This window comes from Piliocolobus tephrosceles, chromosome 10 (genome assembly GCF_002776525.5).
Source record: "Piliocolobus tephrosceles isolate RC106 chromosome 10, ASM277652v3, whole genome shotgun sequence".
In the NCBI taxonomy this organism is placed as follows: domain Eukaryota; kingdom Metazoa; phylum Chordata; class Mammalia; order Primates; family Cercopithecidae; genus Piliocolobus; species Piliocolobus tephrosceles.
Genome location: NC_045443.1, coordinates 27,590,967 through 27,604,222, shown reverse-complemented (window position 1 = coordinate 27,604,222; position 13,256 = coordinate 27,590,967). Strand labels below are relative to the sequence as shown.

Genomic DNA, 13,256 nt, shown 5'->3' with positions numbered 1-13,256 from the left:
TGAAAGCAAGAGAAGGGGAATCCAGAATCTAAAATACAAAAGCAGGAAGGGTAATGCACAAGCAACGCCGACCCACAGGATTCCATGGGGCACAACCCTTTCATTGTTTAATCGGTATTCCCCTTACTGCTCAGGTGTAAAGCCTGCTTGCTCTCTTTTATGCTCTGGAGCTTTACTTTCTAAGACATGATTTTTTGTTTTTTAAAGAGTAGCTATATAACCCATGGGATAAGGCAGAGAGACACACAGTGTCTTGCCAGATGGATAGGAAGATAATCTCTCATTTCCAATGAGTGGTTTTCTCATATTTTCAACTTGGAAAAAAAAATATGAGAAAGGTGATTGGATGATTTGTATAATAGAATGCAAGAGAATTTGTATAGTAGAATGCACACAGTTCCTTCTGGTCAGCGTGGTTCACCTGCCAAAAGCCCTGGAGCTGCCTTGCTCTCCAGAAATCATTGCTTCCCTTTCACTTAATTTGTTCATTAATTTTCTTTCAGTGCTAAGTACTTAGGCAAGAACAAATATTTTAAAGGTGGAACAAATATTCCTTTGTCCATCTGGAATTAGGAACAACTGCCTCACAAGCTGCAAACTCCTTTTAACCTCCTGCTGGGATTGTAACAATATAACTTAGTCTAGAGAGGGGTCCCTAAAGCCACTTAGATATTTTATTTGGTCCAACCACAACAACAAAAACCAAACCAAAGCAAAACAGCAACAAGAAACCACACATGCTTCAGAGTGTAGTTAAATTGAAGATACTATATCCAATGATGCGTAACGATAAATAACACAGAAGCCAGGAAGGGGGGAGAAGAGGGGATGGAAAACAATAGGGGGGAAAAAAGGCTATACATATATTTATTACCATTAAACTGTACACTTAAAATGGTAAAGATGGTAAATTAAAAAAAAAAAATTACATAGGCCAGGCGTGGTGGCTCACACCTGTAATTACAGCACTTTGGAAGGCCACGGTGGGTGGCTCATGAGGTCAGGATATGGAGACCGTCCTGGCTAACACGGTGAAACCCCGTCTCTACTAAATATGCAAAAAATTAGCCGAGTGTGGTGGCACACGCCTGTAGTCCCAGCTACTTGGGAGGCTGAGGCAGGAGAATCGCTTGAACCCAGGAGGCAGAGGTTGCAGTGAGCCGAGATCGCGCCACTGCACTCCAGTCTGGGTGACAGAGCAAGACTCCATCCCAAAAAATAAATAAATAAATAAATAAACAAATAAATAAATAAATAAATAAATAAAATTAAAATTAAATAAATAGCAACTACCCATTATTGATTTCCTAAGTGACCGGGGAAAAAAAATTATTAGTGTTTAAAACTACCTTTTCTTCCTACCCTGCCCCCAGCATCATGTGGAGGGTGAATTCAGGGGAAGGTGCTTGGATTTGCTGGGCAGACTGATGAGTGCAGTTTGGAGAAACAAGGAGGCCAACACTCTCCCGTATGTTTAGAGAGAGAAGGGGGTCTATGGTGGGCTTCTGGTATAGGCAAGATCAGCTTGAGTGTGGCCTAAAGAAAAAAAAAGTAGAGAGGTAATTGGAGGACAGTGCACTCCTGAGAGGTGGGGCGGTAAAGGAGGTGGTGGCAGCTGCCATGAGGAGAGGAAATTTGCATCTTTTTTTAATTTTTTTTTTTTTTTTTTTTTTTTTACACAGAGTCTCATTCTATGACTTAGGCTGGAGTGCAGTGGTGTGATCTTGGCTCACTGCAACCTCTGCCTTCCTGGGTTCAAGCGATTCTCATGCCTCGAACTCCCGAGTAACTGGGATTACAGGCATGTGCCACTACACACAGCTAATTTTTTGTATTTTTAGTGGAGACAGGGTTTCACCATGTTGGTCAGGCTGGTCTCGAACTCCTGACCTCATGTGATCCGCCTGTCTTAGCCTCCCTAAGTGCTGGGATTACAGGCATCAGTCACTGCATCCGGCCAGGAAATTTGAGATATCTTAAACGGGTATTTAGGGAACTTCATTGTGTAATGCAAACCCTCTTACATTATTTCCTTGGAAAATAACAACTTCAGCCAAAGATGCATTCCTTTTCTCAATGCTTTTGGAGTCGTATTTAGGTTTTTATTAAAAGTGAAAACATTTTGAGATTGGCCTTAGGTGGAAAGCAGGGCCACCCACAAAAAGTCATTTAATTCACTTGTTCACAAGTATTTATTGAGCACCTACTGTGTGCCAGGCACTGTTGTAAGCACTGACTTCTGTATTTTACCTACTGTGCATCAGTTACTTTATATATATTTTCTCACAAAAACCAATGAGCAGGTATTAGTTTCTTTTTCTGTTAGCTCAGTGTTTCTCAAAATTCACTGTGCATGAGAATGTGCACAATTTTAGACCTACCCCCAGAGACTGATTTAGTAGGTTTGGGGTGAATCACACTAAGTCCTTATTTCAAATGTGCCCCATAGCTGATTTTGAAAGTTGCTGTGAGTACTCTAGGAAATACTGCTTTAACTTGTCAAAAATGAATTTTCTTAAGCCTGGGTTGTTGTAGTATGGTATGTACAGTGGGGAAGTGGCAGGGAGAGAAGCAGTATTTCTTAGAGGACAGGAATAGCAATATACTAAAATTCTGAGCAAACTGCAAGGAAGGACAAAACTTAGGACAAGAATGAGGGAATAGTTGTGCACATCTCTCTTTTTATGTGGAGTTACTTACACTTCTTTTTCCCTTAGGTATTATGTGTTTGTGTGTGTGTATAAGCATCAATGACTCAACTAATGTTGACTTTTACAGGTTTTAAACACTCTTAAAGCAGGTATGGTATCCCAAGTCTTCCTCAGTCCTCTTGGTATTGTATAGAATTGTACAATAGGGTTCTCCAAGTTCTGTTCCTGAGTTTTTTACCCAAGAAGACAAAAAGGCTGGGCGCAGTGGCTCACGCCTGTAATCCCAGCACTTTGGGAGGCTGAGCAAGCACATCACTGAGGTCAGGAGTTGGAGACCAGCCTGGCCAACATGGTGGAATCCTGTCTCTACTAAAGATACAAAAGTTACCTGGGCATGGTGGCAGGCACCTGTAATCCCAGCTACTTGGGACACTGAGGCAGGAGAATTGCTTGAACCTGGGAGGTGGAGGTAGCAGTGAGCCGAGACCACGCTACTGTACTCCAGCCTAGGTGACAGAGTGAGACGCCATCTCAAAAAAAAAAAAAAAAAAAAAGTAAAAAAGATGTTGTTAGGCTGAGTATTGACAGTTTACCTTTCCTACCGTGATTTTCTCCCTTTGGAAGACACGTAAAAGTCTTCCTGTGTTTAGGAGTTTGATCATGAATGTTTTAATGAGGAGGTAAAGTAATTCAGGTAACTTGATGATAGTTAGCAATCTCACCTGAGAAATGTTTAATTTTCATTAGCCAGAGATCATCTTCCCAATTTTGACAAAGCAATTGAGCTAACTAATTAGACCACACCACCCTTGGCTGGATCTTGGGAGGAAATAAGTTGATGAGGGTGCCTATTTCTGATACGAGCTCTAGAGGAGATGGACCAATAGATTATCTACTCTGATGAATAGTATCTGGGAGGAATGGAAAAAGCACTAAAAAGACCAAGGCCTGTTTGTATGATGTCCATCCTGCTGTGTGATGTCCAGAGACCCAGTCCTGTTCTCTGAAAAATGTTAATGGACCAACCTTCAGTTCCGATGTAGGCAATAGCAGATCCAACACCACAATCCAGGTGCAATGGCTTCAGGTAAGAATCATTGCAATAAACCTGTGTGGCATCGTCTTGATTACCTTGTAGTTTGTCTAAAGCACCATAATTTGGTTCTGGTATCATGTGGCCATGTTCTTTAGGTTAGCCTCATCCCAGTAGAAGGGACGTGATGCTTGACTAGTTTTAAATCAATTGCCCATCAGGTACTGGTTTAGGACTAGATGGATGGCAGAGTCATGGACAATAAAAGGTAAGGGTTACTTCGCTTAGAATGCTTCTGGAAAAGATTTTCCTTGCTCTTAAAAAGTGGAGCTGCAAGGCCGGACATGGTGGCTCACACCTATAATCCCAGCACTTTGGGAGGCCGAGGGAGGTGGATCACCTGAAGTCAGGAGTTCGAGACCAGCCTGGCCAACATGGTGAAACCCTGTCTCTACTAATAAAAACACTAAAATTAGCTGGGCGTGATGGCACACACCTGTTGTCCCCAGCTACTTGGGAGGCTGAGGCAGGAGAATCACTTGAACCCAAGAGGTGGAGGTTGCAGTGAGCCGAGATCACGCCATTGCACTCCAGCCTGGGCAACAGAGTGAGACTCTGTTTAAAAAAAAAAAAAAAAAAGTGGAAATGCAGAAGTATTTCTCTTTTTAAGGCCTTACATGTTTTATGAGGATTTGATGCATACAGTCTCTGTAGTCATCTAGCTTCTCTGAGAAAACAAGAGCAAGGACAAAGCCAACACCCTTGTCATGACAAAGTAGAGAAATGGAAAACAGGGTCTTGCTGTGGTTGCCCAGGCTGGCCTCAAGGGATCCTCCTGCCTCAGCCTCCTGAGTAGCTGGGACTACAGGTGCATGCCACTGCTCTTGGATTCCTTGATGTTTCTGAGATGCTAAAATGACTACTCTAGAAGCTATCTTGTGTCTTAGTGTTACATAAGATACTCACTTTCTTTATCACTGAAGCCATTTTTACTTGTGTTTTCTGTCACTTGTGGTCAAAAGTATGCAAAGTAATAACTCTGGCCCTATCATTCCATGTATACTCCTGAGATCCCAGAAGCATATGAGTTAATTTGTCAGTGAAGCTCACTCTATGATTTGGAGGAGTAGGGAACACTGGAGTTGGGTTCAAGGGCAATTTATTACTTGTGTTTTAGGCAAGTCACACTCACTCAGCCTCATGTTCATCACCTATAAAATGATGGTAATTATGTAATTACAGAGTAGTTGTAAAAAACAAGTGAAGGCATTTTGTGTACAAATATAAGTTCTTTGTATCACTAGATGTTTTTGAAAGATGAATTTAGAGTCTCCAAGTTTACTGTAATGCACAAATTTTAACATTCGGTGTTTTCACTGTTGTGTCTTACAGTGGCATTATTGAAATGATGTATGTCAGGGAACAGCTGGAGAACAATGAGGCTGAATGGGATTCCCAGTGGCTCCCTCGAGGCTCAGTGGAAAAAGTCATGATGATTGTCAGTGTCTTCCACAGAACAGGAGGTACTGGGACCTGGGCCACATATTCCTATGCTATTTTGAGGCATTTTCAACTTAGTGCTTGCTAATTGGTTTTGAAACGAGTTGGGTAGTTGTATACAAGCTATACATCCAATAAGTACCTAAAAGTATAGCACAGTTTGTGTAGCCTATATGTTTTTAGCTACAGATTTGAATGGAGATTTTAAATATAAACTTCAAATATTTTGTTCTTGATGTGATTTTCAAGTGTAAAAGTCAGTAATTTACATTAACTAAATAGTCTTTCTTGAGTTTTGGGTAACACCTATCTCAAAACTAAAAAATAAAACCAAAAAACCTCACCAACAGAAATTTTGTAAACATAGTTTTTATTCTTATCTTACCTTCAATGAAAAAGTCCTCATGCCACCAAAACATTTTTGAAACTCAGTAACTGAACACCAAACTCAGTAGCCTGATGATTACTTTTCTAGACAATTGCTGAATTATATTGCTTTAAAAAAATAGCTAAGATATATTTTTATTACTTTATTCCTTTTTAAAGCAGCAATATCCCCACATTTTTTTCATAAAAATCTAAAATATCTCTAGTAGTCCCAAATGTCTTATATTTATGTTTGTTCTAAGCATTTGTTTCATTCAGATTTTTCAGAAATAAGTGCACTTCTAAAGAGAAAATAAATTTAAATAAAGACAGCGGGAAAATAATCATGGTTGTAGCAAAACAGTTATTTTGAATGTTCTGAGTTTTAACAATTCAAAGGAGAATGTGTTTGGTAGCCAGGGACCTCTACGGACTAAATTCTCAATTCATTTATTTGTAGATCAGCAAAAGACAGATAGCTGCTGCTCCTGTCAGGAAGGACTGACTGACTGATTGTCTAAGGTTTTATACAATAAAACACCAAAAATAAATGTACTTAAAAATATTTTAAATTTAGAGATTTACACAAAAATATGCAGGTGTTTAAAAAACAGAAAAAGTATAGAAATAAATGAAACCCTATCTTAGGCCTTACCAACCAAAGAACATTTTTAATACTCCACACTTATTTTCCATTCACTAACTAGCTTATTAAATCAGCTATATACCGTATTCAGAAGTGGCTGGTTTATAAGCAATTCCTTATTTTCAGACAGCACAATGCTTCAATACATTTAAAGATTTAAAGCTATGTTAGTAATAAATACATAAAAGAAAAATAACATAACTTGCTTTAATACAAAGGTTTTTAATAAAAAAGTCAGTCTACATTAAATCAGGAAATCGATAAATCTGAATTATACAAGCTTTCTATATACTTAGAAAAACCAAAAACACACAGTTTATAATAAAACTCTTTTAATTCAAAATAGAGTCTAATTTAAAGAAAATGTCATTATGCCCAGTTGATTAGATAGGGTTTTGTCATTTAAAGTAAATTATTCACCTGAAGTATGGGAAATGTATAATAGAGAAAATTCAATCTCAAGGGTACTTTGCAAATTATCTAGTTAATTTGCATCATGAACTCTTAGCTTCCAAAGGGCAGACACAGTCTTTAATTGCTTTTAGATAGGCACTTAAGAAATGCTTTTGATGAGGAGAAAACCCCAAAGATTGTGAATCACTCTATTAACTCCAGGGAAGAATGAAGACTCTCAACAAAGTAGCTTTCCAGAACTACCCTTCCAGTGCCAAGAAAGTAAAACTATTTGCAAGCTCTTTTTCGTAATAAGAATGAGGGAACTCAAAACAAAAAATGCTCTATTATGCAATTAAAAAGTAAACTTAGGTAAATCAGTTTCTTTTTATCAATCTCTGTCAATTTGAATTAATGGTATTTTTCAGTACCATTTCAAGAATAGTTACCATACGAGAACTAGACAATGTTGCAATTATTTCATCTTACCTATTCATTATCACACTAGCAAAACAGTCCTTTTTTTAAAAAGGGGAGTGATGTGGGGTGAGAAAATCTCATAAACCTCAGCAAAAGTTAATATTATTTAATTAAAGGCAGTTATAATTAGGAAAATTAGAGTTAGTCAAATTGAGAAATCCACAGAGTTTTTCATAGCTCTCTCCCTTAAATACTCAAAAAATCCAGACTAGAAAAAATGGAAGTGAACTGTTAGATAAACACATAAGTACTCAACAAATATTTAAAAAGAAACAAACCAAAAATGGGAGAGCTGGGGGAACCAGGATGGTCTTTTGAAAACACTGTGGAGCTACCTAGCAGCAACATTTATAAAAGCTTTTGCAGATTTGCATAATGCTCCTATGCAATCCTTCCCCAATAGGAAGACATTCCTACAAATAATTCATCACGTTAGATTTTGATCACAGATCATTTATAATGGTTACCACGGTTGTATCTTTAAAAAATTTCATCCATTAACAGTTAAGACAAACATTAGGCCGTTCTTTGCTAGCGTATTATTCCTCAGCTACTACTAATGAAACCAAAACCTCAGAGAGTTGTTTGAATTAGAATTAAAATATTAAGCTAGAAAAGATTATTTAATTCTTAGGGAGATACCCAAAGAATTTGATGCTGATATTATCTCTCCTCTCAACACCACCCCCTGGCCTGCATTTATTTCCTTAATTCCATCTATATTCACCACAGTGATGTAGCTAAACATGAACAATATTGCCCTTTAATAAGCTGACCTCTATCAAAGATCTGTCAGGTCTGAATACAGCATGCCCACAGGAAAGGAAAATTCTACTCAGTTGTGAACATCCATTCTGTTCAAGATCTTTGGTACATTTGGAGCATAAGAAAATAATGGCACAATAATACAAGTACTATCAAAGGAAAAATTTTCATCAAAAGAAATAAAAGTTAACCAGCCATGATATGTAACAACTTTCTAGAAAACCAAAGTAAATAGCTTTTTGTTCTCTACAAGTCCATTTACATGATAGAAGTTTGACATTTAAAAAAATAGTTTAATAAAAATACACTAATTCTACAAGCAGCCTTCATGGTCATTTCTTAATTTCAACTCACCATAATCAAATTAAAATAATGCCATGTCCTCTTGTTAAAAAAAGAAGTCCTCTTGTCACAAGAAAATCAACTTTACATGTTATATAATACAGTACATCTCCCTATGAGTATACAGACTACGTATATAAAGGTCATCAGTATTTCTGAATGCAACGTAAATATATTAGTGGAGTGCTTGAGTGAAGGTGTTAAACTTTCTCTTCCTTATTATAAACTTGTCACTCCTTACTGTGGAGTTTGTGTAATAACTTGATGATAAATTCTATTTTTTAAAGAACCAGTGAATTTCTTTTTAAATCTCTTAAAACCATCACAGAAATTGTCTTCATATATATTCTACAGATGTCCAAACCAATAGGGCAATGTTCTAACACCAACTATGGAAGATGGCTTTTACTGATTATCTAGACCCATAAGATTTGCAGTAAAACATCAATACTGCAGTGTTACCTACAGGTTAGCCTATGTTGCTTTAAATGATATGTGTTTCTCCTGAATTAATTAGAGGTGTTACAGTTCAAAGCCACAGCACACACAGGCAGAATGGACCTTAAGACGCATGTAGGCAGTGCAGTTAGAAAGGGATGTCCGTTCCTTTTATTCCAGTACCTTCGTATAATAAAGTTAACAAAAATAATAAAATATTAAAAAAAAAGAGCCAGCTGGCACTGCCAACCAATTCCTGTAGTAGTCTCAGAAATCCTAATCCTGTAGAATTTCCTCTTGTAGTCAGTAAGCACCACCGTCTTCAGGAGTATTTCAGTGTATTGTTATCTACGCCAAGCAAGCCTGGTGATGCAGCTACCTGAGTTCTCTTGGTTATGGGTGAATGTTATCTTCATTCATAATTTCCCAGCTTTCATGTAGGTGGGAATAGAGCCACGTTGAGTCAACCCTTCAAACCTTTTATAGGTATAATTGAGAAAAACCCAGTCTTTGGATTTGTAGTCCGGTTCTGTGGTATTTGGCACTAGACAGAGAAAAATTAAAGGAATTTCATTAGTGAAATGCCATCATCTTCACAGACTTTTAATAGTGGTAGTTACATTATAGATTGTCTTACCTGGTTGTAAAATATCAGATTCAGGGAAGTCATCAAAATTTGAAGTATCATCAATGCTTTTGATTTCTATAGGGATTGCTGCTGGCCTTTCCCTATAAAAAGGTATTGAGTAGGCATGAATTCTCAAATTCCAACAAATCTACTTGCAAATTCTGCATACTATTTTATAGATATTAGAAAAGCCAAGGAAATTTATTGTGGATTTGAGAATAAAGGGAGTTCAAAATAGTTGAGTATAATTTTTTATTAAAATGTTTTCATTTACTTAGAATTTTAATTTTTTTTTTTATTTTTGTGGTTATGTTGTAGGTATATATATTTATAGGGTCCATGAGATGTTTTAATACTGGCATGAAATGGGTAATAAGCACATCATGCAGAATGGGGGGGTCCATCCCCTCAAGCATTTATCCTTTGAGTCACAAACAATCCAATTACATTCTAAGTTATTTTAAAACGTATAATTATTATTGACTATAGTCACCCTCTTGTGCTATCAAGTAGTAGGTCTTATTCATTCTGTTTTCTTTTTGTACCCAGTAAGCATCCCCACCTACTTGTCATTTTTATATCTCTGTACCAAGGCTTTCTCATACTATTTTTTTAAGAGGAAAAATGAGCTAATGAAAAGTAAAAGAAGAGGTTTTATTTAAAAGATTGTATAATTGTATAAAGTATGTGAGATATTATGAGGACGGGATCCTTCTTAATTGATTTAGGAATAGAATTCTACTAGTAGACAATCTATAAAAAGTCATTTGGGAAAATAAGGGGCACATAGGTGAAGGAACTATATATTTGTGATGAAATCTGCATGCAAAAATTTCTGTCATATAAATTTTAAGAGAATCAAAGACAGTCAGTTAAAAAGAAACCAGTCAAGAAAATGCCTTCTTATCAGGCTAAAAAGTTTAACTACAGAAATGGTCAAAAGAAGCTATCAGTTTTTATTGCTTCTGTTTTTTCAACAAATATTTATTGGATTTATTAGGTGCTAAGTTTACCAAATTATGTAAAACCATATATATTTTTTACCAGAATTATTCCAACTCATTTATACTTGGTATACTACTTTAATAAACCTAGTTTAGAGGAAAGAACCCTGGAGGCCTGAGAGCTAACCTTCCTTGCTATTAACTAGCAGTATGACCCTAGGCAGCCAAGTCCCTGCTCCATGACTGTTCCCTCCTTATAAAACCAAAAGAAGTGGCAGTCTCTAAGCATCCTTCCCACTGTAAAACGGGGGGTATCATAGTTCTATACAATTAAGTTATGTGTGTGTAGTATTATACAGCATAGTGGTTTAAGAAGCCTCCACACTGCGGCACTATAACTTCTCTGTGCCTTAGTTTCTTCACTTGTAAAACAGGGATAATAACAGTTCCTATTTTATAGAGCTTATATGAGGATAAGATGAGAAATGCAAATAAAGTACTTAAAACAGTGCTGGACAAAATAAATGATTTTTAAAAATTAGCTATTATTACAATAGGCAGAGTGGGCTGGACGCCTGTAATCCCAGCACTTTGGGAGGCCAAGGCAGGTGGATCACTTGAGCTCAGGAGTTCAAGACCAGCCTGAGCAATTGGGCAACACAGTGAATCCCCATCTCTACAAAAAAAGAAAAAAAAAAAAAAAAAAAGCAACAAAATTAGCTGGGCGTGGTGGCACGTGCCTATAGTTCCAGCTACTTGGGGGGCTGAGGTGGGGGGATCATTTGAGGCTGGGAGGTCAAGGCTGCGGTAAGCCATGATCATGCCACAGCACTCCAGCCTGGACGACAGAGTCAGAGACCCCGTCTCAAAAAAACAAGTTAATAGTAATAGGCAGAATGCCTAGCACACAGCAGGTTCTCCAGTGAAGAGCTGTACCAAGGAAATGACACATAAGCTATCTTGGAAGATGCAAAGGAGCCAGCTCGGCAGGGTAGGAGTAGAGGCAGCGGGGAGAGGGCATTTCAGTCAGGATGAATAGCAAATGGCAAAACTTAGAGGTGGGAAGAGGAGTAGGAAAGGCCATCCAAGATGGAACTTCTGCAGATGAGGCAAGAGCTATATCCTGCAGTCCTAAGAAAGCAGTGAAGGCTTCTTAACTGTACTCCCAAGTGCAAAAGGATGCAGCAAAGTGGCATGGCCAGATTTATGCTTCTAAACTGTTGCTGTGTGGAGAACAGATCAAACCTACTGATGGTAGCTTGGCAATAAACTGAAAAAAATCCAATGCTCACAATTAACAACTGTAAGCAAATTCTTAAAAGTTACTTGTATAATGCCCAACCAATGTTTAAAGAGGGTACCTTATTATAAATTAATTAAGGAGACACTATGTGGTATATTACAGCAAGGACAAAAATGAGGGGTCACTGTGTGAAATGTAAATACACCTTTCATGTGTTAACAGCCTTCACTGTGAGTATGAACGTAAGAATTTAAAAAGGTGCCCAATGTTCTTCCCTGAAAGTGGATGTTAGCCTAAAATGAGTCATTTGGCTGTAGCCACAATAGTCCCACTCACTTACATAATCCAGAAAACATTGCACCAATGACATTATATGTTACTTTTGTATTTAATCTAGCAGAATCAGAGGTAAATTAATTGTCAACTCTAGAAATTTGTTTTTACTCAGACCTTTCCCATTCAAAGCCTAGGAACATACCTTATGTGCTCCCAGTCGACACCTTCAAAAAAGGGATGACCTTTTATTTCTTCTACTCCACTATTTCCAATTCTGTTTTCAGAATCAATACAAAATCTACAACATGGAAGCAGAGAAATTATCATACAAAAGTTACATCTAAAGTATTCTAGCTGCATTACTTCAAATATTTCTTTTTTAAAGCAATATGTTTTTCTTTTATTGATGTTAACTATGTTTATTGTAGGAAATGTGGAAGAAAATAAAAATCATCTGTAAGCGCATTATTTAGAGATAACTACTGTAAATATTCGAATCTTCTAATCTTTTACAATATTTAAAATACTGTGTTGCTACCATGGTTACTATGTTAGGTCAACTTTTTTTCACTTGATATACTGAGAAAATTTGCCAAAGTCATTAAATATTTTTCAAGAATTTTTTTTTTTTTGGTGAGACAGAGTCTCACTCTGCCGCCCAGGCTCCACTGCAGTGGCGCGATCTTGGCTCACTGCAAGTTCCACCTCCCAGGTTCACGCCATTCTCCCGCCTCAGACTCCCGAGTAGCTGGGACTACAGGTGTCCGCCACTACGCCCGGCTAATTTTTTGTATTTTTAGTAGAGACAGGGTTTCACTGTGTTAGCCAGGATGGTCTCAATCTCCTGACCTCATGATCTGCCCACCTCCGCCTCCCAAAGTGCTGGGCTTACAGGTGTGAGCCACCGTGCCTGGCCAATAAATTTGTTTTCTAAAACTTACAAATAGAAATATTATAGCCAGTCTACTATTGAGCCAGTCCACTACTGTTGAACGTTTAAATAGTTTTCAATTTTCACTATTAAATACCATGATAAACATATTGTACTTAAATCTTTATACATATCTGATTATCTGCATAAGCGAAATCCCTCAAACTTCTGGGTCAAAGGTCATATATAGTTTAGGGATTTTAAAAAAACAATATGATGCCAACTGCTATTCCCAAAAGTTTTTCCAATTTATATTCCTTCCAGCCATTCACAGCAGTACCAAACACTTCATATTAGTTGAGGAACACATGGAATTTTTTGCTTAGAAGATTTCACATATATACTTTTCATGACAGGAATCTGCTATTAACATTTTCCCTCTTCTCTTTAATGGAATCAGGTCATTGCATTCTAACAGAAGTGACCTTTTTCTTTTATATATATCAGTAACTGAAGCAATACAAGACCTCCTCCCTCTTTTTAATTCCTAATTTTTTTTCCACATACTTCAAGAGTTTACATTTTTAAAAACACCTTTATTGATCTCTTTGACTGTATACATCAGTGTATACATCCCCTCTTCCCCCACAAAAGTGAAATGAGTCTTTTAGGTTCTTAGG

General features: G+C 37.3%; 1 protein-coding gene across 2 annotated transcripts in view; it reads right to left on the bottom strand.

The window, feature by feature from the left end:
• Window positions 1-5,537: 5,537 nt before the first annotated feature.
• The window catches only part of STK38L (serine/threonine kinase 38 like), a 79,210-nt gene continuing 71,491 nt past the window's right edge, over window positions 5,538-13,256 (bottom strand). For both annotated transcript variants that reach the window (XM_023209025.1, XM_023209024.1), the window contains 3 exons: window positions 11,908-12,003; window positions 9,252-9,343; window positions 5,538-9,158 (listed from right to left, as the gene is read on the bottom strand). In XM_023209025.1, the coding sequence (XP_023064793.1) occupies window positions 9,031-9,158; window positions 9,252-9,343; window positions 11,908-12,003 (316 nt within the window). In that variant the 3' untranslated portion in view covers window positions 5,538-9,030. The remainder of the gene's footprint in view (window positions 9,159-9,251; window positions 9,344-11,907; window positions 12,004-13,256) is intronic.